Source organism: Emys orbicularis, chromosome 7, assembly GCF_028017835.1.
Source record: "Emys orbicularis isolate rEmyOrb1 chromosome 7, rEmyOrb1.hap1, whole genome shotgun sequence".
Lineage (NCBI taxonomy): Eukaryota > Metazoa > Chordata > Testudines > Emydidae > Emys > Emys orbicularis.
Genome location: NC_088689.1, coordinates 80,193,182 through 80,218,704, shown reverse-complemented (window position 1 = coordinate 80,218,704; position 25,523 = coordinate 80,193,182). Strand labels below are relative to the sequence as shown.

The following is a 25,523-nucleotide window of genomic DNA, read 5'->3' as shown; positions in this document are numbered from 1 at the left end:
CTGGGAGAAGGGTGCTCGCTTTCTGGGTGTTTGACTTGTCAGACCTTCGCTCTCAGAGCCCTCAAGGACAGGGAGACTTGTTTGTAGCTCCTCCTTGTCAAGGAAGCTCTCCATGCTAGACCCTTTGGATCCCATCACTCCTCAGATCCAGAGTCTAAAAAACCGGTTTTTGCTCCTCTCACTTTCAGTGGCTCCCAGTGATCGAAGATTTCCAAGAGGCCACAGACCGTCGGGGCCAGATTGGGTTCCTGCAGCTCCCTCAGTCAAGCCTCCGAGGCTATGCATGTCCATACCGAAGACCACACAGTCAGATCCAACTGCCCTAATTCTGGAAGAGAGTTCGAGAGACAGTTCGGCCATCCTCACTGGTCCCGTACCTAGTGCCTTGTAGATACCCAACCCCCATGGCACTCCTCCTGCTGCAAGACCAGGGTCAGTTCTGAACTCCACTTTCAGATCCAGGAAGATGGATTCGATTGGTGTGTCAGAATCGGGGCCATTGATGCTTTCATTTCCATCTGTCCCATCACCGAAGGAAAAGAGGCATAGGGACAAAATGGCCACTGCATCAAACTTTCGGATCCATCTGATTCTCCCAAGACCACTACAGTTCCAAAGCTGTGGCTTCAGTCTTGTGATAGGAAGAAGAGATCAGAGGGCGCTGCTGGTTCTTCCTGTGAACACCTTATGCTTCCTCCTCCTAGGACCCTTATAGGGTCACCACAAAGAACTGGATCTCCATACTCTCCTCCAGATCAGCAGTTATCCCTGGTACATTCTATGTCTGATATGTCTGGATCTTTACCAGGAGGGAAATAGAGGAAGAATGCAGACACCTGTGGCTTAATTCATATCCTATAGTCCACCTCCAGCAGGCATGTTCCTGAACCCTAGTTGCTGGGGGAACTGGTTGTCCTGTGGCCCATCGCCTTATGGGGGGCTACCTCAGGACTTTTGCTATTATCATCTGTGTAGGCAGAGAAGTAATTTTTCTTCTGCAAAGGATCTGAGAGTCCAGAGATCCTCAGACTGACACTACAGATGGTGAGGCTGGAAATGCTGTCTGAGGAGGAAGATGAAGAGGTAGCTCCCTTCTTTGAGTAGTAGCATTTGGAAACAGATTATGAACCTGATTTATCACCAGATGAATGTGGGGGTGGCTTCAGCCTCCTCTCCTGAGGATGCTACACAGTTCCACAATTTAATGGATTGTATGGTATCCACTGTAAATTTTCCTGCAGTGAATGTGGAAGAGACTTCTCACCTTGTGTTTGATATCCTTTAATGCTACTTCAAGGAGTAGAATATCCCTACCTATCTTAGATGGTTTGCTACAGCTGGCTAAATCCATGTGGACTTTGTCTGCTGCTTGTCAGCCTGTTTCTGAGAAAGCTGACAAGTTGTATCAGATACCCTCTGAGGGGAGCTCCTACTTCCATACCCATCCTATCCCTAAGGGCAGGGCTAAGTCAACCTAAGTTACGCAACTCCAGCTATTTACATACCGTAGGTCAACTTATTGCAGTGGGTTGACGGGAGAGCAATCGGCAATTGACTTAGCAGGTCTTCACTAGACCCGCTAAATCAACTGCACATCGATCTCCCAGTAAGTGGAGACAAGCCCTAATTCACTGGTGGTGACTGCTGCCAGTCGCACGGCAAGATCTGGACAGCCACACTCCACCGCAGCCAACAAGGAAGGGGAAAGGATTGAGTCATTGGGGAGAAAAGTTCTGTCCATCGTCCCTCAGTATTAGGGCGGCAAATTATCAGGCAGTCATGGCCCACTTACAGGAGAAGATGACACTGTTTTTACAAGTCTTACCTGATGACAGAATAAGGTTAGCAAATGCCATTTTAATGGAGGGCCAAAATGTAGCCACGCACTCCCTCTGGGCCTCCTTTGACTCTTCAAATTCTGCTCCCAGAGTACTGGCTTCTCCTGGGGTCATTAGGAGGCATGCATGGCTTCGTTCGTCTCCTCTAGCTCTGGACACGAGGAGTAAGCTGGAGGATCTCCCCTTCAAAGAGGAGGGTCTTTTCAGAGAAAAGTCAGCTGAACTGCTGGAAATCTAAAGGATGCGAGACTGACAGCCGTTTTCTGGGTTTGATTCCCTTCTGGGCCTTCTTTCCAGTATGGGACATGTTAAAAGAACAGGCGGATTGAGCAGACGGGCTTCTGTATTGCGGTACTTGTTCCCCTTGACCCAATTGTAGAGTAAGCACTGGATTAGTTACAGCACACTCTTTTTATCTACATTAGTATGTAAATTCCTACATTTACTACAACACCCCCAAAACCCTTATGGAGTAATATGAACACCCATACAATGAATATTGATAACTCTATACTGAATATAATTATCCCTGCCCCTGATTACTGTTTACAGCATTAGCATATTCTATAGATAATTTTTACTTTGAAGATACACTTCTTTGCTATAATTGCAGTCATGAACTCCCTGGATCAGCAGTTTGTAGGGCAGGGAGCAAGGGGCCATAACCCCGAATTCGCCTGTGTAGCTGGGAAAGGAAGGGAGGGGGAGATAACACTACTTTACCCAAAAGGTATTCTTTAGATCCCCACATTCCTCAGGCAGCTGTGACTTATCAAACCCTTAACAAGGAGAAGGGAAGGGAGAGTGGTAGCCCTAAATCGATCAAGCACAGAAAGATGCCTGCACTTCATCTATCAAGCGCAGAAGCGGTGCTTGCCCGTGCCTTTATTCCTTAATACCATTTCTGTTCACCAGCAGTTTCCCAGTTTTCTGCTTAACCCTTACATATCCCAACAGGACACAGTCCCATGCCAACCGTATTTTTCATCAAATCAGATACGTCAACCATGGCAACAGCCGGCAGCCTTCCAGAGTCAGCCTAGAAAGAGGCCTTTCAAACCAAGGTCTAGCTCTAACCAACCTGCTTCCTCATCCATGTCTTCAGCTCAGAACAAGTCTGAGTTTTGACGAGATGATTGAGAGTTAAGAACCAATCTACCCCCTTTTTTGGAGGCAAGCTACCCTACTTTCTCAATGCATGGAGGCAAATTACATCAGACCCCAATGGGTGCTAGAGAAAACAGAAAGGGGCTATGCCATATAATTCGAAAAATTGCCTCCCCCCACCCCTTTCCCCTACATTTCCCTCTTAAGGGTCACCTCTCATGAGACTATTCTTCTTGCAGAAGTAGAAAAGTTGCATCTGATAGGAGCAGTCAAGGAGATCCCTGTATGTGTGAGGGGTCAGGGCTCTTATTCCTGTTACTTTCTGGTACAAAAAAGGATTGGGGGTCGGGGGGTCATCCAGTACTCCCCTGAAGGGATCTGAACAAGTACATTTTTGGAAGCTTCAGTTCTGTATATTGACTTCAGCCTCCATAATCCCGTCTCTGTAGGTCATGGATTGGTTCACAGCTCTTGACTTAAAGGATGCATGTTTTCATATATTAATTCATAATAGTCATCACAAATACTTTTGTTTTGTGGTAGCCAGACACCACTTCCAGTATGAGGTGATAGAATTATAGAACATCAGGGTTGGAAAGGACCTCAGGAGGTCATCTACTCCAACCCCCTGCTCAAAGAAGGACCAATCCCCAACTAAATCATCCCAGCCAGGGCTTTGTCAAGCCTGACCTTAAAAACCTCTAAGGAAGGAGATTCCACCACCTCCCTAGGTAACCCATTCCAGTGCTTCACCACCCTCCTAGTGAAAAAGTTTTTCCTAATATCCAACCTAAACCTCCCCCACTGCAACTTGAGACCATTACTCCTTGTTCTGTCATCTGGTACCACTGAGAACAATCTAGATCCATTCTCTTTGGAACCCCCTTTCAGGTAGTTGAAAGCAGCTATCAAATCTGCCCTCATTCTTCTCTTCTGCAGACTAAATAATCCCAGTTCCCTCAGCCTCTCCTCGTAAATCATGTGCTCCAGCCCCCTAATCATTTTTGTTGCCCTCTGCTGGACTCTTTCCAATTTTTCCACATCCTTGTAGTGTGGGGCCCAAAACTGGACACAGTACTCCAGATGAGGCCCCACCAATGCCGAATAGAGGAGAATGATCACGTCCCTCGATCTGCTAGCAATGCTCCTACTTATACAGCCCAAAATGCCGTTAGCCTTCTTGGCAACAAGGGCACACTGTTGACTCTCATCCAGCTTCTCGTCCACTGTAACCCCTGGGTCCTTTTCTGCAGAACTGCTGCCTAGCCACTTGGTCCCTAGTCTGTAGCAGTGCATGGGATTTTTCCATCCTAAGTGCAGGACTCTGCACTTGACATTGTTGAACCTCATTAGATTTCTTTTGGCCCAATCCTCTAATTTGTCTAGGTCCCTCTGTATCCTATCCCTATCCTCCAGCGTATCTACCACTCCTCCCAGTTTAGTGTCATCTGCATACTTGCTGAGGGTGCAGTCCACGCCATCCTCCAGATCATTAATGAAGATATTGAACAAGACCGACCCTTGGGGCACTCCGCTTGATATGGGCTGCCAGCTAGACATGGAGCCATTGATCACTAGCTGTTGAGCCTGATGATCTAGCCAGCTTTCTATCCACCTTATAGTCCATTTATCCAGCCCATACTTCTTTAACTTGCTGGCATTGGGTGCTTCCATTTGGCCTCTCCACAGTGCCCAGAGATTTTACAAAGAGCCTCTCTGTGGTAGCAGTTCACCTGGGAATCAGAGTATTTTTGTTTACCCCTTCTTGGACAATTAGCTACTGAAGATTATTGTGTATGAGGACCTGTTACGCCATATTGCTTTGACAACCAGTCCCCTTTCAGACCTTGGGCTCCTTCTCAACCACCCAAAGTCAATTCTATGCTCTGTATAAGCTCCATACCAGACTCTGTGGAAGAGCCTTGCTACTGGAGGACAGATGTCTTCAGATGAGCCAGTATCTATTAAAAATTCAACAGGGTCCTACTCAGAGTAAAATTCTTTTGGGGTCTCATTGGTCTTGTGGCAGCCACTACTTATGTGACTCCGTTTGTGTATCTGAGAATGAGACCTATGCAGTACTGAATGTCTACAGACCAACTTGGGACAGACTTCATATGTGGATCTCCATGCCTCAGAACATTGTAGTCGCTCTAGAATGGTAGTCAGTCAGAATGCGTGTGCTCAGTGGTAGACTGGATCCATCTTTGATGGGAACTTCAGATGCATCAAACATGGTTTGAGGGGGCACATCTGAATCATTTGACAGTTGGAGGGTGTAGTAGAGAGAGTCTGGAGCACTGAGCTTGGTGCAAGATCTGAGGCCTGAACCAGAGGCTGTGAACCAAAGTCAGGCCATGTATTAAAACAGATGGTTACAAGTTTGCTGTCCAGTATGTGAACTTGGCAAAGCTTTTGCTAGTGTACTAGGCACTAGATATTTACATAAATATATTCCAGCTAGTACAGATACATCCCAATCTAGTATAAGATAAAATGGTTTGACAAATTAATGATTAGGGATGTTCTGTCCGAAATATCAGGAACCAGGGGAGGTAACAAAAGGATGTCATGAAACTTGTAAGTTGGTACATAAATTGTGTATCCCAGTTGTTAGTCTATAAATGTCAGGCTGAGACAATCTCACCTTAACCCTTTGTCTGGCATCGGGGACAGCAGAAAGTCACATTGCTGACTGAGCTGGTCCCTTGTAATGGGCGTATGTGCGTTAGTGTGTACCTGTAGTATCTATGGGGCACTTGTACCGTGCTTCGTTGACAATAAACCTGGCCAAGTACCTTTGCCGCCGGACTGAGTCTGTGATCTTTCTGTATAGTTCTATCAAGGTCTGCGGGATCAACTACCTGCACAGAGCTGGGACAGTGAATGGAGAGAAAACACACACGGAAACCAGCTGACAACAGAGGGGACTGGTCTTATCGGGAAAGAAGTCTGCAAATCAACATATTGGAATTGAGAGACTTGGTCCTCGCATCATTCCTCCCTTGCCTACAGGGCAGGGTTGTACAGATGGTGATGGACTATACAGCAATATCAACAAGTAGGGGGGTGCTCACTCCGCTCTCTTGTGTGTAGAGGCTATAAGTGTATGGGATTGGCGTATCCTTCACGATGTCTATTCTGTGGCCCTGCATCTGGCAGAGGAAAGCAATGTAGTCCCAGACTGTCTCAACAGAGGCAGCTCTCAGATGCATGAACAGTCCCTAAGGACCAGGTGGTTCGGACCATATTCTTCTTCAAGTGATTGCTCGTGTATTCCACAATAGGTGTACGTGCTCGCCACGTGCATCGGTGCCGGAAGTTTTTCCCCTAGTAGTACCCGTAGGGGAGCGCCCCTAGCGACCCCTGGAGTGGCGCCTCTATGGCGTGGTATAAGGGGCTCTGCACGCTCCCCTCGCCCTCAGTTCCTTCTTGTCGCCAGTGAGGGTGCATCGGAACTGCTCTGCTCCAGCTTGTCTGCAGCTTTCCTCTTGAACTCTTGTTCGTTCATAGTAGTAGTACCTGTAGGTGAAGTAGTTTAGATTAGTGTTAGTTTAGTTTAGTGCGCCCATGTCAGGGAATGCCCCGGGCTTTAAGTCGTGCGACACTTGCAGGTGGCCGATGCCAGTGAGTGACCCGCACGCGGACTGTTTACGCTGTCTGGGGGAAACCCATCTCAGCGATCGCTGCAAGATTTCCAGATCTTTCAAGCCTTGGACCAAGAAAGAAAGGAACATTCAGGTCCGAGCCATTCTGATGGAGTGGGCGTTGACCCCGACTCCGGTGCACTGCTCCGAGTCGACACCGGGTACCGCAGTGCATGGCAACCCTTTGGTGCCTTCCACCGGTCGGCACCACTCCCCGTCCATGGGGCACTCCAAGAAGGCTAAAAAGAGGTCGTCTCCACTGAGACACCGGAGCAAGACGGGAGGAGAGACTAGACCCACATTGGGCAGTTCTCAGTCCCTGTTGGCCTCCAGGCCTCCGACTCAGGTTGAGCCGAGTAGCCCAGCGCATTTGGCGCAGGCTTCCCCGGATGTCCGGGTGCCTTCCATGCCATAGAATCGTAGAATATCAGGGTTGGAAGGGACCTCAGGAGGTCATCTAGTCCAACCCCCTGCTCAAAGCAGGACCAATTCCCAACTAAATCATCCCAGCCAGGGCTTTGTCAAGCCGGGCCTTAAAAACCTCCAAGGAAGGAGACTCCACCACCTCCCTAGGTAACGCATTCCAGTGCTTCACCACCCTCCTAGTGAAATAGTGTTTCCTAATATCCAACCTAGACCTTCCCTACTGCAACTTGACAGAGGCCCTGCAAGCGGCCCGGGACGTTATGTCTCTGCTGGTACCAGGGGTACAGCCACCATTGGTTCCCCGGTCCAGAGGCAAGCCACCGCTTGGATCTCTGCAGTCGCCTCCTGGTCGGTACCATTCGCGGTCGAGGGAACGTTCCCAATGCCGTTCACCACCCAGCGACCGTCCCGTGCGTAGTCCATGCCGGTCACCATCGACCCCCCCACCAGGTTGTCTGACTGGGTTCCAACTGACAGGGGTTCCAGGCACCGCTCCGCTTTGAGGGACCGCAGACCATGCGAAAGGAGCGGGCCCCGTCGAGACCGAGACAAACAGCACCAGAAATCCTCATGTCCGAGAGGCTACCGTAGCCCGTTGCGATACGGGCGTTGACGCCGTTCCTGTTCTTCGTCTCGCTCCAGGACCGTGCCGTGGCATCGCTCCCGCAGTCCCGGGTGTCGATCGCCAGCACCTCGCCGTCGCAGATCTGCCCACCGGAGCCGATCGCGGAGCAGCTGCTACCGGCGGTACTGTTCCTCCACGTCGGGATCACGGTCTCATGGTCGGCACCGTTCCCAATGCCACCACTCCTCCCGGTCCAGGGACAGCGGCAGGTCGTACGCCAGCCTGGCCTCCCTTCGTAGTCGTCAGTCGATGGGACAAGCTAGTCAGGTTGAACAGCCTGCTCCGCCAGTGCCACAGCAGGTGCAGTGACATCGGGCTCCTTGGCCGCCACCGTGGTACCAATGGGCCCCATGGCACCCGGTGAGGGCTCGCTCGGTGGCCGGAGCCTTGGAATGATCATTGGCCTCCCTTTCCCAGCCTCCCAGAAAGGAGTCAGTGGGGCATGCATCTTTGGTTCCATGCCCGGAGGGCGACCAAATGGTGGGACCTCCTGTACTGGTGGGTACGCAGAGTACCGCGCCTGCATCCTCACCCTCCCTTGATGAGGCGATTTACAGCCCCTCCTCCCTCTCTTCCGCAGGAGGACTCTAAGGCCCACCAGGAACTGTTGAAAAGGGTGGCATCAAGTCTCAACCTTCAGGCCGAGGAGGTGGAGGAACCCTCGAACTCCCTCTTTAATGTCCTATCCGCCTCGGTACTGGGCAGGGTGGCCCTCCCATTCCACGAAGGGGTGGCAAAAATTTCAAATGCCTTGTGGCAAACCCCAGCTTTCTTGCCCCCCATCTCTAAGAGGGCAGAACGGAAGTACTTTATGCCCGCCAAGGGGCACGAATACCTGTACACCCACCCTGCCTCCAACTCCCTGGTGGTCGAGTCGGTCAACCACAGGGAGAGGCAGGGCCAACTAGCCCCTACTCCAAAAAATAAAGACTCAAGGAGGCTGGACTTAGTTGGGGGAGAGGTTTATTCATTCTGAAAGTTTCCAGTAAGGGTGGCGAACCATCAGGCTCTTCTGGGTCCGTATGAGTTCAATTTGTGGGGCTCTCTACCCAATTTTGAGGACTCCCTCCAGGAGCATGACAAGAAGGAGTTCAAAGCTCTGATGGAGAAGGGTACAGTGGCTGCCAGGGCAACCCTGCAGGCAGCGTCAGATGCTGCGGATACAGCTGCAAGGTCCATGGCCTCTGCAGTGTCCATGAGAAGGGCTTCGTGGCTCCTGCTGCCTGGGCTGTCCAGTGAGGCGCAGAACTCCTTGCAGGACCTCTGGTTCAATGGCAAGGCCCTGTTTGCGGAACAGACGGATGTGAAGTTTCATGGCCTGGAAGACTCCCGCACTAAGTTTAAGACACTTAGCCTCTATGTCCCGGCTCCGGCTAGGTCCAAGTTTAAGCCTCAGCAGGCTCCCACCCAGGCCACCCACTCTAAATACGAGCCCCCTTATAAAAAGTCTTGGGACTATAAGAAATGTCCGCAGAGGCAGTCCCGGTCTGCCCCCCAGCCTGGGTCCTCCAAGGGTAAACAGGCGGGGAAACGTCAGTTTTGACGGGACGCCTGGGGGTGACCTACCAGTTCACACCAGGGATCCACCCACAATAAAGCTTCCCTTCTCCAACCGGTTGTGGGCTTTTCTCCCGGAGTGGTCGTGGCTGACTTCGGGCCGTTGGGTCCCCAACACTGTCTCCTTGGGCTACACCCTCCAGTTTACCTCCACCCCACCCAACCACCCTCCGCCCCCATCCCTCCTGGGGGGACCCTTCTCACGAGGCCCTGCTAGAGCAGGAGGTGGGGCAGCTCCTTGGCTTAGAGGCAGTCGAAGTGGTGCCAGTGGAGTTCAAATGCAAGCAGTACTATTCCCGCTATTTCCTTATCCCAAAAGCCAAAGGGGGACTCAGGCCCATCCTGGACCTCTGAGGCCTGAACCAGTACATGGTAAAGCTCAAGTTTCACATGGTCTCTCTGGCCTCCATCATCCCCTCCCTGGATCCCAGGGACTGGTATGCTGCCCTCGATCTGCAGGACGCATACTTCCACATTCATATATTTGAGGGGCACAGGCGCTTCCTCTGTTTCACGGTTGGGCAAGAGCACTACCAGTTTACGGTCCTCCCATTTGGCCTGTCTACTGCTTCCAGGGTATTCACAAAGTGCATGTCGGTGGTGGCGGCCTACCTTAGACATCGTGGGGTCCAGATCTTCCCCTATCTGGACCACTGGCTGGTGCGGGATCACGTGGCGCTCCTCCGATCCACGTGCGCCACCCTGGGCCTGTTCGTGAATGACACCCATGTCCACGTTAATCCCGGTACAGTGCATAGAGTTTATCGTGGCAGTCCTGGACGCGACATCGGCCAGGGCCTCCCTCCCACCGGACAGATTCAAGACCCTGAACGGGCTCATTGATAGTCACAAGGTTCCCCGTGACCTCAGCCAGAGCGTGTCTCCAGCTCCTGGGTCACATGTCGGCGTGCACATATGTGGTTCGCCACCCCAGACTCAGGATGCGGCCCCTCCAGCTCTGGTTGGCCTCAGTGTTCTCCCAGGCCAGAGACAGGATGGACAAGGTCCTCACTGAGCCCAAGCCAGTGATCGCCTCCCTACAATGGTAGTCCTCCCTGGGTAACATGCTTCCCGGGGTCTTGTTCAGGGGCAGGCCCCTGTCAGTAGAGCTGATGTCCGACGCATCAGACCTGGGGTGGGGAGCCTATGTGGAGGACGTTCAGATCCAAGGTCTGTGGTCCGCGCAGGACCTTGCCCTGCATATAAACATCAAGGAGCTCAGGGCGGTCCGGCTGGCGTGTGTGGCCTTCCATTCGCAACTGGAGGTCACGGTTCTCACGGACAACACAGCCTCGACTCTCCAACTGTCAGACCTGGGGTGGGGAGCCCATGTGGGGGACGTTCAGATCCAAGGTCTGTGGTCTGCGCAGGACCTTGCCCTGCATATAAACATCAAGGAGCTCAGGGCGGTCCGGCTGGCGTGTGTGGCCTTCCGTTTGCACCTGGAGGTCAGGGTTCTCACGGACAACACAGCCTCGATGTTTTACATCAACAGGCAAGGCGGGGCCCGCTCCTCTGCCAGGAAGCCCTCAGGCTGTGGGGCTTCTGTATAGCCCATGACATTTGCCTACAGGCCTACCATCGTACTGGGCACCCAGAACTCACGGGCGGATTGCCTGAGCCAAGACTTCTCCTATCAGCACGAGTGGTCTCTACACCCAGAGGTGATGCTCAGACTTTTCCAAGAGTGGGGAACTCTCCAGGTGGACCTGTTCGTGACCCGGCAGAACTGCCGGTATCCCCAGTTCTGCTCCATGGGGGGAGGGGTGTGGGCGCTATCTCCGATGCCTTCCTTCTATCCTGGTCAGGCCAGCTTCTCTGTGCCTTCCCCCCAATCCCACTGATCGGCAAAGTCCTGGAAAAGATAAAGACGGACAGGGCCCGGATCCTTCTGATTGCCCCGGCATGGCCCAGGCAACATTGGTACGGGACCCTCATGAGCCTGGCGGCCTCCCCGCCGTGGCCATTGCCGTCCCGCCTGGACCTGCTCGACCAGGACCAGGGCCATCTCCTCCACCCCAATCTAGTGGCACTTCACCTCACGGCGTGGCTACTCAATGATTAGGCCTGGAGGAAAGGACATGCTCGGAAGGCATTCAGTGCGTCCTCTTGGAAAGCAGGCAACCCTCCATGCGTCGAGCCTATTTGGCAAAGTGGTCTTGGTTTTCCTGGTGGGCGGCTGAGCAGGGCATCTCCCCCTTGGCTGCCCTAATCCAGCTCATTTTAGACTACCTCCTTCACCTTAGAGCCCAGGGCCTGGTGCCCTCATCCATCAAGGTGCACTTGGCGGCCATATCGGCTTTTCACTTGCCGGTGCAGGGGCACACAGTATTCTCCCATGCTATGACTGGCCGATTCCTTAAGGGTTTGGATCATCTCTTCCCGTAGGTTAGGCCTCCAGTCCCGCAGTGGGACCTGAACTTGGTGCTGGCCCAGTTAACAGGTTCCCCCCTTTGAGCCACTAGCTACATGCTCCTGGTCACACCTCTCATGGAAGGTAGCCTTCCTGGTGGTGATCACATCTGCTAGACGGGTCTCGGAACTCAGGGCCCTGACCTCTGAGCTCCCCCCCCCCCCCCCCCCGGCTGTCAATTGTGAGGGCACACTCTACTACGGTGCAAGACTCGTCGGCTGCCTTTTTAGCCCATGTCCCCATTCAGGACATTTGCAGGGCTGCCACATGGTCTTCAGTTCACATGTTCACCTCGCATTATGCGATTGTCTCCCAAACCGGGGAAGATGCCGGGTTCAGCAGGGCTGTGCTCGGTTCCGAGAGTTTGTGAACTCCTACCCACCTCCAACAGATATAGCTTGGAATCACCTATTGTGGAATACACTTGAGCAATCACTTGAGGAAGAAAAGGCAGTTACCTTTTCTGTAACTGGTGTTCTTCGAGATGTGTTGCTCATTTCTATTCCACATCCCACCCTCCTTCCCCTCTGTCAGAGTTGTCTGGCAAGAAGGAACTGAGGGTGGGGGGAGCGCGCAGTGCCCCTTATACCGTGCCATAGAGGCGCCACTCCAGGGGCCACTAGGGGCGCTCCCCTATGGGTACTGCTAGGGGGAAAACTTCCGGCACCAGTGCACATGGTGAGCACGCACACCCATTGTGGAATAGACATAAGCAACTCATCTCAAAGAACACCAGTTACGGAAAAGGTAACTGTCTTTTCTCCAGTGGGGTTAACTGGAGGTGGACCTGTTCACAATTAGTTCCAACAAAGAGAGTCACCTCTTCCACTGCAGAGTGAGCAGGGACAGTCTATCCTTGTCATATGCTTTCCTTTTGCACGGGGAAAGGGTTTGATGTGTGCCTTGCCATTGATCCAGAAAGTTAGTGAAAAAGATGGTAGGGCAGGGCAAGGATAATTCTCATTGCCCCAGCCTGACACCATCAATAGTGGTTTACTTATCTTCTGCAACTTGTCTGGCAAAGTCTTTCTGTGTCTTCCTCTGTCTCCAGACCTACTATCTCAGCAGGAGGACAAGATCTTTCACCCAGACCCACCGTCTCTTCACTTGACAGCATGGGTGCTCGAACTTTGCTCTTGAGCAGTCATGTTCTTCATCTGTTCAGGGCAGGCTAATTAACTGTAGAAAACAGCCCACTAGAGCTATTAGTGTTTAAAGAGGACCAGATTTTAAGGACAGAAGATGAGAAAACTTGATCTGTATCTGCTTTCATTCCTTGTGTTCTGGAATACTTAATGTACTTAAAGTCTGGGGCTTATCTAACTCATTGTTAAAAGTCCTTTTGGCAGCCAATTCTGTGTATCATACTTTATTTAATAGTGGATTGCTGTTTCTTTGTTCGGTCAAAAGGTTTATGAAAAGTTTATTAAATGTATGCTGTCTGTTCTTGGAATCTCAATTTGGTGTTGACCATGCCCCTTGAACCCTGGGCTGAGTGTTCTTTCTAGCATTTATCTATCAAAACAGCTTTTGTTATTGCCATCATGTCAGCTAGGAAAGTGAATGAATTGAATGGCCTTGTGGCTGATCCACCTTTCACTCCTTTTCATAAGGACAAGGTAGGTCTCAGACCTGATCCCAGGTTCTTACCTAAGGTGGTGTCTGATTTTCATAGGCAGTGTTATTGTAGCAGTGTTGGTGCTAGAATATTAGAGACACAAATTGGGTGAGGTAATATGTTTTGTAGACTTACTTTGCTGATGAGAGAGATAAGCTTTCAAGCTTACACAGAACTCTTCTTCAGGTCAAAAGAGCTCTGCATGAGCTTGTCTCTCTCACCAACAGAAGTCAGTCCAATAGAAGGTATTATCTCACCGACATTGTCTCTCTGATTTTCATGTCAGTCAGACAAGTAATTTGCCCCCCCCCCCCCCAACTGCACTCTAATAAGGGGGAATCATCCTACACACTGTATGCGCCAGACGGGCTCTCGCCTACTACTTAAAACTAAAAATTGTCATAAATCGTCTAGATTGTTTGTGCTGTATGCTAAACACCACATGGGTTATATGGTTTCTTCTTCAAGTGGTTGCTCATGTGTATTCCACAATAGGTGTGCGTGCTCGCCACGTGCACCGGTGCTGGAAGTTTTTCCCCTAGCAGTACCCATGGGGGGGGAGCGCCCCCGCAACTCCTGGAGTGGCGCCTGCCTGGCGCGGTATAAGGGGAGCTGCACGCTCCCCTCACCCTCAGTTCCTTCTTGCCGCCAGTGAAGGTGCGTCGGAGCTTCGCTGTAGCTCGTCCCCAGAACTGTTCGTTGGTTTAGTACCTGTAGTTAGTTAGCTGTTTAGTTAGTTTGGTTAGTCAGTGAGCCTGGGCCGGGGCATGCCCCGAGCCCCGGGATTTAAGTCGTGCGGTTCTTGTTGGCGTTCTATGCCAAGGAGCGACCTGCACACAGACTGTTTGAGCTGTCTGGGAGAGACCCACACCAGCGAAAGGTGCAAAATTTACAAATCGTTTAAGCCCTGGACCAAAAGGGAAAGAGACATTAGGCTCCGGGCCATTCTGATGGAGTCGGCACTGACCCTGACCCCGGCACACCGCAACGAGCCGGTACCGGGCACCATGGTGTCGGTACGCGGCGATCAGCCGGTGCCTTCGACCAGTCAGCACCGCTTCCCATCCAAGGGACACGCCAAGAGGACCAAGACTCCCTCCTCGCAACGGCACCGAGGGAAGTCTCGGAAAGAGGCTAGGCCCATGTCGGGAAGTCCTCGATCCCCATCGGGCCCCAGGCCTCCAACTCACGTAGAGCGGAGTAGCCCGGCCTCTTTGGAACAGGCCTCTCCAGATGTCCGGATGCCTTCCACACCCGAAACCCTCCAGGCGGCCCAGGAGGTCATGTCCATGCCGGTGCTCGGAGCCCCGCCCATGTCGGCCCCGCACTCCAGAGGCAAGCCGCCGCTGGTATCTCTGCAGTCGCCTCTTCCCATACTCTAGACCCCCGGTTCCGCAGTGGGACTTAAACCTGGTCTTAGCTTGTCTCACGGGGGCCCCCATTTGAGCCGTTGGCCATGTGCTCCTGGTCTCACCTTTCATGGAAGGTGGCATTTCTGGTTGCTATTACGTTGGCTAGACGAGTCTCGGAGCTCAGGGCCCTGACCTCTGAACCCCCGTACACGGTTTTTCACAAGGACAAGGTCCAGCTCCGCCCACACCTTGTGTTCCTCCCTAAGGTGGTCTCCGCATACCACATGAGTCAGGACATTTTTCTACCAGTCCTCTGCCCCAAGCCTCATGCATCCAGTGAGGAACACCGCCTCCACACGGTCGACCTGCAGCTGGCTCTGGCTTTCTACCTCGAGCGGAATAAGCCGTTCAGAAAGTCCTCGCAACTGTTTGTCGCCTCGGCTGAGCCGGCGAGGAGCCAGCCGATCTCCACCCAGAGGCTTTCCAACTGGATCACTTCATGCATCCAGTCCTGTTATGAGCTGGCAGGCGTTCCCCCGCCGCCCGTTGTGAGGGCACACTCAACCCAGGCGCAGGCCTCGTCAGCTGCCTTCATGGCCCACGTCCCCATCCAGGACGTTTGTAGGGCTGCCACGTGGTCCTCGGTTCACATGTTCACTTTGCACTATGCGATCTTCTCCCAAACCAGGGATGATGCCAGGTTTGGCAGGGCTGTCCTCCATCCTGGGAACTTGTGAACTCCTACCCACCTCCAACAGATATAGCTTGGAATAACCTATTGTGGAATCTGCCCTAGAGACCAAGTCCAAACCATAGTGCCTGGTTACAGTGTGCACCGAAGCACACGTTGAAACTCTGCAAATTTCAACGACTGGCACCTGCCTGTGGCAAGCGAAGGGAACGTGATCACACTGAAGCAGGTACAGGAACTTTTGCTAGCATGTAACAATCAGCAATACACTGTTTAATCAAGGGAGAGGCTGGGAAAAAAGTTACCTTTTCCATAACAGGTGTTCGAGATGTGTTGCTCGTGTCTATTCCACATCCCACCCTCTTTCCCCTCTGTCGGAGTTGTCTGGCAAGAAGGAACTGAGGGTGGAGGGAGCGTGCAGCAGGCAGGCGCCACTCCAGGGGTCGCGGGGGGGCGCTCCCCCCCTACAGGTACTGCTAGGGGAAAATCTTCTGGCACCGGTGCATGTGGCGAGCATGCACACCTACTGTGGAATAGACATGAGCAACACATCTCGAAGAACACCAGTTATGGAAAAGGTAACTGTTTTTTCCCAGCCTTTCCCTTGATTAAACGGTGTATTGCTGATTTACACGCTAGCAAAAGTTCCTGTACCTGCTTCAGTGTGATCACATTCCCTTCGCTTGTCATAGGCAGGTGCCAGTCGTTGAAATTTGCAGAGCTTCAACCTGCACTTCGGTGCACACTGTAACCAGGCACTATGGTTTGGACTTGATCTCTAGGGCAGATGCTGGATTTGATAAAGCGGTGCTTCAGTCTCTGTTCGGTTAGGACTCTGCTCCCATCTCCAGGTGAGTTTGAGCACTGCTCCTCAGTCTGTCCCATAGGTGGCAATATGCAGAGCCACTCGAAAAAATGAACTTAACTTACTTGTAACCGGCATCCCTCGAGATGGCTCTGCATGCTTACCCTTCCCACCTGCCTTCCCCTCCCTGTCAGAGTCCTTGTTTGTTCTGTCTCTGGCTTTGCAGTGGAAGGAACACAGGTGATGAGGACTCCCCACCCCCTTTACTGCCTTGCCCTCAGTGTGTTGGGATGGTGTGGGAGAGCCCTGCTGACCCTGCTAGAAGGAGGCGGTGCAGTCCCCATAAGTGTGAATGTGCAGAACCATCTCAAAGAACTCTGGTTTTGTTGTTTTTGTTTTTGTATCTTTCTCATCCCCTCTCACTTATATTAGGTTGATGGGAGGACAGGGGTTTGTAGGTATCTGGAAGCATGTGTTCGGAGAGGGACTCAGGTGTGATTTGGAAAGCTCTGAGGGAACAAAATGAAGGGGTAGGTTATAAGTGAAACTCCAGTTTTGTTCCTAGTGGCTGCTGTTATAACCCAACGTTAGAGAAGTGTCATTGTAACTACTCTGGATTTGTTAGATCTATCAACTTTGGGATCCTAGTTAAGAACATTGGGGTGAAAGGCTGTGCTGAAAAGGAGTTCCCAGCAGGCTAGCTTGTATATTAGGCTTGAACGTGATGTGGTGATGCTGGAATGCCTTTGAGCTTACAGTACCTTCCAAACAATGTAACTTCCCCACCTCTGGATGGCAGGTGGGGTGAACTAGATTGAGCAGCAGCATTCGAGGTGCACTCCTATAAGGAGTATGTGGTACAGTTTCCTCAAACAGGGCTCAGACCCTCTGGATGGAAAAGGCTTTGGGTGTAAATAATCTTGACCCAAGTGCCTTCAATTTAGGCTTGGAAAGATTTGATTTTTATCAGTAAATGTCGACGAACATCCATTTCACTGTACATACACAAACTGATGCCAACATATTTCCATCAATGGTAATGGTAATTTACAGCTAGGCAAAGAAAAATGCTGCTTGAGAACTAATGATTGATGTAAGGCTGTTTACTTTGTAGATTTTGATGTGATGTTGGCCGTTTTGTGTTTTTAACCGTTACAAATCTTTAACTTTTTGAATCTCTGCATCTGTTGTCATTAAATTGTCTGACACACACCCCCCCAATAATTTCCTGAAACTGAACATTTAAATTGAGAATTTTAAAAAGCATAAAAATAAACATTATCTATTGAAATTATAACAAAAAATGGAATTCTGCCAAGCCTGCTGAAATTGAAGGGAAGAAGCTTACATGAATGTGTGCAGTTCTGTGGTGCAACGAATGCTAGCTCTGGGCTGTCATCTGAGACCTCAGTTTCTGTGTTTGTGCACTGGGGTACCCATCCTGAGCAGGGGTTCTGGCACCATGACAAGATATAAGTAGTTACAACCGCTGCTCCTGAGAGACAGCGTAGCTTGGAGCATTAAGGTCTCTCTCTTGTCTGTCTGGTGGACGGTATGTAACTTGATGGTGATGGCTAACGTGTCTGAAATGGCCTTGCAGCCCTGCTCCTGTGGAACTGCTGAGCCCAAAGCTCCACCGCCCGGCCCATAACCACAAGATCGACCTGGACACCATCTTTGATGTCGAGACGCCTGAGCATCAGCCTCACAAATCAATCACAACCCCTGCAAAAAAACCCAAGCTGGATAAAAAGCCGTGAGTTCTCCCCTTTCTCCAGTCCTAGGTGGGACCAAGGGGACCAAGCTTCAGTCCCTCTAATGCTCACGTTTTTGCTGAGCTTCAGGATCTCTACCCATTTGATTAATTGCACCAGGAGACATTAATCTTTGTTTGGCCTTCCATCTAGCAGCTCCTCTCCCCTGCAAACTCTCTGCTAATGGCTGCAATCCTCTGAAGCAGTGAACCTACAGCAGATAGATGTCCGACTCACTGATCTGATTTCTTACAGGCCTCCTGTGACAAACCTAGCAAAAAAAGTTTTGAAGGAAACAGTGGAGGTAAAGTAACCAATTGCTGGCCTCTTAGATCCCCCTGCTATTCTCAATCTGGTAATAGACTTAAGAAATTGACCAGAATATCCCTCCGCTTGGGCTGTACAACCATCATGCTCTGATCTTAGTACTGCAATACATGCTCCAAGGTGCATCGCCTAGACCAGTGTTTTTCAAAGTACGGGTCCCGACCTAGTATTGGGTCGCAGAATGTCAGGCACTGCTGATTCAAATTATAATGATTAGAGCTGCTGCGCGGCAACAAAGGGCCACACAGCAGGGACCTGGAGAGGAAAGAGGTAGGGGGTGGGTGGGAACTGGGGAGAGGAGCAAGTTGGGTCTTGCAGGGCTGCTGCAGGCCTCTCCCCCAGCCCTGGAGCTCGCTGCTGCCAGCCAGGAGAGAGGGACCCTTCCCATGGAGCTCCATGCAGAGGAAGAGAGAGGCCCTTCCCCTGGTGCTCTGTGCTCCGTGCTGCCTGCTGGCAGGGGGAGAGGGAGGCCCTTCCCCCAAAACTCCATACTCCCTGCTGCCTGCTAGCAGGTGGAGAGAGGGGCTCCTTCCCCCGGAGCTAGCTGCTGCCTGCCAGCAGGAAGAGAGGCACTTCTCCTGGAGCTAGCTGCTGCCAATGGGAAGAGGGCTGTGGGGAGTCCTCTGGCCCCAGCCCTGGGGCAGCCTGCCTGCACCCCAAACTCCTCATCCCTGGCCCCACCTTAGAGCCCTCACCCCCAAACCCCACCCTCTACCCTACCCAGGGCCACCTCCCACACTCCTTACCATAGGCTTACTAAGGCTAGTGTCTAGTGTTAGTTATGTAAAGTGGGTTAAGCTGGAATGTATTGCAATATTATGATTTTATGAAAACGCTAGTTAAAAGATATAATTATGTTGGGTCACGGGCATCAACAATTTTCTTCAACTGGGTCACGAGGAAAAAAGTCTGAAAACCATTGGCCTAGACAGTGTTCATACAAATGCTCTAACACAGCTGCCCAAGTCCAAGGGCTATTCTAGGCTTGCAGGCCATCCGTTCTTAATAGTTTCTGGGCATTTCTACAGTGCACTCACCTGGCACACACACTATTGCTATTGCCAATGACACCAGTGGTGTTAAACTCTAAGGATCCTGGGGGCAAACACTTTGAAGAGAGCTGGTCTTATTAGCCACATGAAACACAAACACTTGCTCCCAAGCTTTGTTCTTAATAGCAAGAAACCATAGACATTGATACTCACTAGCTGAGAAGCTGCAGTTCCATGATCCACGTTAAAAGGGTAAACCATGGGGTACATGAGCAATAATTCCTAAGCTGCTTGGTAAGGTTTTCAGTGCTATCTGTTTCTGTAAATGAAATTCAGGGAGTAAAGCTGCTCATGCTGCCTTTCCTCTCTTTCCTGGGACAGAACTGGGCAGGTGAGCCAGAGGATGACCCTCTAGAAGAATTCTTTCCTGCATTCATCAGGAACTCGGTTCTTTCCAGGAAGCCACCTGTGGGCAGCCTGCTGGGGCCACACAAGAACACGGGAGCTGTGAGTATGTGCCCTGGCCAATCAGAGCAAGGATGCTGCTCCCTGCCCTCCAGTGGTGGAGGCTTGTCAAGGGTCAGTCATAGGCATCCTAGCCCCCTGAGTGATCTAAGAGGGAGTGAATGAAAACGAGACTCTTGCTTTCCCTATGTGTTTGTGGATGTGAGAAATGTGGCTAGAGACTTCCCTTTAGAGCCCTCTGTCTTCCCTCATGCACTGTGAAGCTAGTCAAATGGCCATAGCCCTTCACTGAGATCCTGTCCACCATCATTGCTATAGCTCTCGGCAGCTTGTGTGTCTCCCCCACGTTTCCCACTAAAGGTCCTATTTCTTTAAGGGAGGTTCTGTCTGTTGTGTAAGCTTCCATCAGAATATGGCCAAGTTCTTCAAAAGTGACTTTGGGCGCCCAACTTGGAGACCCTCAAAGGGTCCTGATCGTGAGAGGGCAGTTGCTCAGCATTTCCTGAAACTCTGGCTTCTTTATTGTCTCAGGTCAGGCACCTTAGTTGCTAGTCTGCTTTGACCAAAGCATTCTGTACACGATAAGGTGCCTGGAACTGTCCCTCCCTTCCAGTACACTGCAAACTTCCAGCTTGGGTGAAGTACCTAGCATCACCCAAGAGGCAGACCTTGCGTGGTGTTATATCTTTTCTCTCTTCTCTTCTAGGTGAGAATGGGGTATGATGGCTTAGGAGGTAGAACTAAGTTCATACAGCCCGTATCCTTCCCCACCATCTGCGCTGTGGAAATAAGCGGGCAGGAAGCTCTGCTTTGCTTCCCTCTCATTTGGGGCGAGTATGTAGGGTGATTAATGCATGGGCTTCACTTGGGAATGGGCTAGGGACTCTTTAAGGGAGAACCTGGTGGAACTTGTTTAAGTGAGCACTTTGCCCACAGAAAAGACTGATTTTAATTAATCTGTTTTCTATGCACCAAGTTAAACTGCACACCAAACATGGCCCAGGTGGGAGAGCAGAATATCTAACTACATGTCTGATTAAAGACACTGTTCTGGTGTGTAGTCCCACTACACAGCTCTGTCCTCCAGGCACTGGGGGAGGAGGAAGGGAGACAAATCGGTTGATGGGAACTCTTGAGGGAAACTTACAAGATTCTGATCAATCTGGGAACTTGTGGCTCAGATACTGTGCTGCTGTGGGTCTTGTATGTACGTGGGCACAGGTCCTGGGGCTGTATTTGACCTGTATGTGAATCATGTCATTCACAAGGAATGGGGGATCTGAGTCATCTGATCACTATGTAATAATTGGCAGCTCTTGGACTGTCACTTGTGTGGCCATGTTCTCTGGGCAGGTCTGAGACCCTTCCACATGGTCCTGATTTAAAAGTTAGCCTATCCTATCCTGAAGCTGGTAATAAATCACCCTGCTCCCCATTTTCAGACTTGTTTTCCCTGACAGTTTTCCCTTCAGACAAACCCAATGGAGATCCGTCCCTTAGCTGTAAAGAGCAGGAAGAGGAACGTCTCCAGGCCAGCATCCACAACTGCAGCAGCTTCCTCCTCTGGCACCAGCCAGGCAAAACTGGACAGCTTCCTTCAGTAAAGCTGAAGGCTTTCCTGGTCACTTAGGCATGCGTGGGCAGAAGCCTTGGGGCTTACCTACATCTCTGCAGAACCAAGGCGCTGGGACCAACACACAGTGTCAATCAGAACTCTCCCAGGGGCTGAAACTGCCCTTTCGTAGTTCGCTGTTGATCCAGTCCAGACTGACTACACCGTAAGCATGGCGAGGCAGGATGTGCCATGTACTGCCAGCTGTCCTGGGAGATGGGGCTCCTGGCACTGAGCAACTTGCCTGCCTTTGCCTGACGTGCAAGGTCACTGGTTTGTGCTCAAGCGCTCAGGACTCCCTGTGGGTGGGGTGTGTGGATCCCTCAACTCCGCTTGGTTTGACTCATCTCGGCCTCACTCCTAGGCAATGCAGTAAAGTGTGGGCCAAATCAGACTTAGAAATCTCCTGGCTGCTGATTGGTTCGGGCCTGGCCTTACGAGGCTGCATTTCCCCCAGGAGCCTTTGTTGGCAGAGAATAAACAATGAATTTCCTCGCCCTGCTTCCCTGGTCTCTGAGGCTTTGGCACTTCTGGTGGGGACGGGCCCCTTGGGGGACAAAGCACTCTAGCTTGGTTTCAGGAATATCGTATCCCTGAAGATGAGGAAGGGGATCCAGTGTCTGTTAGCCTGTAGCATCCAGAGCTGATTTCCACGGCAGGGATGGGCAGTCTCCCTATGCTGGATGTTTCATCTCCAACTGTCCTGGCTAGTAGGGCGGCATGGCAATCCTCTCCCTATCCTGGAGTCTTTGGGCCAGAGCATGCCTGGTGCAACCCCACCTGAAAGGAGGAGTCTGCCTCAGGCACGAATCTGGTTTTTAATCTGAGAGCCAGGGGAGACACCTCACATTGACACCTTACACCTAGTCATGGCAGCTGGGGACTTAGCCTAGCAGGAGACTGCTTTGGAAGGGACAAGGCCGGAATCCATGGCAGACAACCATTCTGTGTTGCTGTGTCTGCCATCCCAGCGGGTAGCCAGCCTGCCGATTATCCATAGAGCAAAACTGTGTGTGATTTGTTGCTGTACAGTGGGCATGCGATCGGCACTGTACTGTTTTATCTGACCCCCAAGCAGCTGCTTGGCATGCACAGGTTTGATGAGGAGGCGGGTCTGTAATGAGGCAGTGGGGAATGGGGTGATCTTAGCGTTTCTAGCTCAGCAGCACCAGGAGCAGGTGGCCTTTCCCAGCTCGCCACTGCTGTAGGGCTTTATTTTCCAGAATCGAGAACTTCACGTCTCTGTACCAGGCTCTTAAAGGGGCAGGCGTCTATGATTTTCTGGATGCTCTGCAAACTTTGGTTTGGAACTTATATTTTTATATATTTAATCAATTTTTTTAAAATGATATGATGAGTTTACAAATGCTCCTCTGAGACGGATCCCTCCCTACTGCTGCTTGAGTGTTAAATACAAATTACCAGCCCAGTTACACTTACTGGGAAAGAAATATGATGGGGCTGCTGATTGCTAGAGGAGGGTTTATTCTGCTGTCATTGGCCTTAAGCTCAGTCTGGTGTCTCACATTTCCCAAGTGGTTCTGTTCCAGATCTTGCCCTGATACAATGGAGCCCTCTTCAAATTGTGCTGTTTATAATGAATTGGCTAGTGAGCATGGCTTGTTAGAGAGCTGGCCGGACAGATCCAGCATTGGTACAGGCTTATCTGGAAACCAAAATGAATGGATTAAAGGCAGAGCACTAACTCCACTGATTTCAGCATCAGCAGCTGTTTGTGTCAGTGCCCAGCCCGTGCTGTGTGGGTGCCCTGATTCCTGTATGTCCCTGAGAACGTGTGCCTTTATTAAATAAATGTGGTGTACAATATGGAGCCAGCTGATTTGTAACCTGAGGTGGCTGCTGCTGTCTCTTCTCAGCAAAGGTCTCGCTTCTTCCATTGCACTCAGGGAGCCAGGCTCTCACTGGGGAACAGAATTTGAAAGTAGCTGAGACACTCTTGCACATTCTTCTGAGCTAGCTGGTGCAGGCCACTGATGGAGGCAGGGACCTGGGTTATATGGGCCTCTGCTCTGAGCCAGTCTGGTAAGTCCTGTGGGGCCTATTAAAGTATTGCAGCTGCTGTGCCCTGGTATCTTACTCCCTGGTATCTATGGTAGCAGAGAAAGGGGAGCACCACCGTCCATGGAACACCAGCCACTGTTCCCAATGAACGCTGAGGTGGGCATTAGCTCCACTAGAGGCAGACATGGAGAAGGTGAAGTGACTTGCTCAGGAGAAGGACACTGGGCAGGGCATGAAGCTGGCAGCTGAGAAGCTGCAGTGGTGGAGCTATGGTAGATAAATGGCCAGAGGCCAGGCTCAGAGTTGTCGGTCGTTCCATCTCCAGAGTGTGGGCTGGCACCCTTGGGTGGAGCTGGAGCTCTGCATGGGGCTTTCCAGCATCTACCCCTACATGTGGCGTGGAGGTGATCAATCCCTTGGCTGTCACAGGAGCATTGGGCTGGAATCCTGGATGGCTCCCTAATTTTCCCTCCCTCCAGCAGCTCTGATCGATGGGCTGGGCCCTCAGTGAGGGGATCACTGGGGCAGTGAGGGGGAGATGACCAGTGGGGGAGTTTGGCTGGAGGGAGGGTGGGAAAGTATTATAGAGTCATAGACTTTAAGGTCAGAAGGGACCCTTATGATAGTCTAGTCTGACTTGCACAACGCAGGCCACAGAATCTCACCCACCCTCTCCCGCAATAAATCCCTAACATATGTTTGAGCTATTGACGTCCTCAAATCATGGTTTAAAGACTTCAAGATGCAGAGAATCCTCCAGTAAGTGACCTGTGCCCCACGCTGCAGAGGAAGGCGAAAAACCCCCAGGGCCTCTGCCAATCTGCCCTGGCGATCAGCTAAACCCTGAGCATGTGGACAAGCCAGCCAGACACCCAGGAAAGGATTCTCTGTAATAACTCAGATCCCACCGCATCTACCATCCCATCACAGGCCATTGGACATATTTATCGCTAATAGTCAAAGATCAATTAATTGCCAAAATTAGGCTATCCCATCATACCATCCCCTCCATGAACTTATCAAGCTTAGTCTTGAAGCCAGATATGTCTTTTGCCCCCACTGCTCCTCTTGGAAGGCTGTTCCAGAACTTCACTCCTCTGATGGTTAGAAACCTTCGTCTAATTTCAAGACTAAACTTCCTGATGGCCAGTTTATATCAATTTGTTCTTGTGTCCACATTGGTACTGATCTTAAATAATTCCTCTCCCTCCTTGGTATTTATCCCTCTGATATATTTATAGAGAGCAATCATATCTCCCCTCAGCCTTCTTTTGGTTAGGCTAAACAAGCCAAGCTCTTTGAGTTTCCTTTCATAAGACAGGTTTTCCATTCCTCGGCTCATCATAGTAGCCCTTCTCTGTACTTGTTCCAGTTTGAATTCATCCTTCTTAAACATGGGAGACCAGAACTGCACACAATATTCCAGATGAGGTCTCACCAGTGCCTTGTATAACGGTACTAACACCTCCTTATCTCTACTAGAAATACCTCGCCTGATGCATCCCAAGCCCGCATTAGGGGTCGCATAGAAGTGTGAGGAGGCCTGGGGGCACATGGAGGTTAAATGCTGCAGGGTATCAAGGTGGGGAGCAAACCAGCTCTCTTTGGAGAAGGATGGTGGCTAGTCAGGTGCTGAGTAGCTGCTCTCTCGAGTCTGGCTATGGAGGAGGATGAGCAGCTACTGGGAGCACAGGGATGGAGCCAGGGAGCAGGTCTGGGACAGGAGTTTATCTACAAGGCAGGGGGATTGGGTGGCCCGACACTAAAGCTTTCTAGCGCAGTGCAGCCGGCACTGAGGCACTCACCCCACAGTAGCAGGCACCCGACAACCAGGCATTCCAGGAATTGAAACTGACTCTGCACCAGCTTGGAAACGGTCCTGAGGGGAGTCAGGATGCCTAGCTCCATCCCCTTTTCCTCAGCTTGCAGCAGCTCCTGGTGCTGGGAAGGAGGCCCTCGGAGGCTTGATAGACCTGGCCCTTAGCTCAGCACTGAATTACAGGTAGATTAAAGCCAGGTGAGGGCAGGTTAGCTTGACCCTGTGTTGGTGCTACTGTGGGCATGTCTACACAACATTAAGTCGGGTAGGTCGACCTACTGCCACCACAGTAATGAAACCAGCTGTTCATGTCCACACTACCCTTGTTCTGTCGGTGGTAAATGTCCTCATCAACAGCACTTGCACCAACTGAGGTGGAGCACTAACAGCAGGAGCCTTGCCACCCAAGAGCTGACAGCTGGAGCCCCACCACCACCTCATAGCCCGGTGGGG

The 25,523-nt window shown here is 51.3% G+C and overlaps 1 protein-coding gene across 1 annotated transcript in view; it reads left to right on the top strand.

The window, feature by feature from the left end:
• Positions 1-21,693, top strand: part of TRAIP (TRAF interacting protein) — a 61,063-nt gene extending 39,370 nt beyond the window's left edge. The window contains exons 12-16 of the mRNA XM_065408133.1: positions 17,680-17,835; positions 18,089-18,137; positions 19,534-19,659; positions 20,324-20,374; positions 21,090-21,693. Coding sequence (XP_065264205.1) covers positions 17,680-17,835; positions 18,089-18,137; positions 19,534-19,659; positions 20,324-20,374; positions 21,090-21,221 — 514 coding nt within the window. The 3' untranslated portion in view covers positions 21,222-21,693. The remainder of the gene's footprint in view (positions 1-17,679; positions 17,836-18,088; positions 18,138-19,533; positions 19,660-20,323; positions 20,375-21,089) is intronic.
• The last annotated feature ends 3,830 nt before the right edge of the window (positions 21,694-25,523 follow it).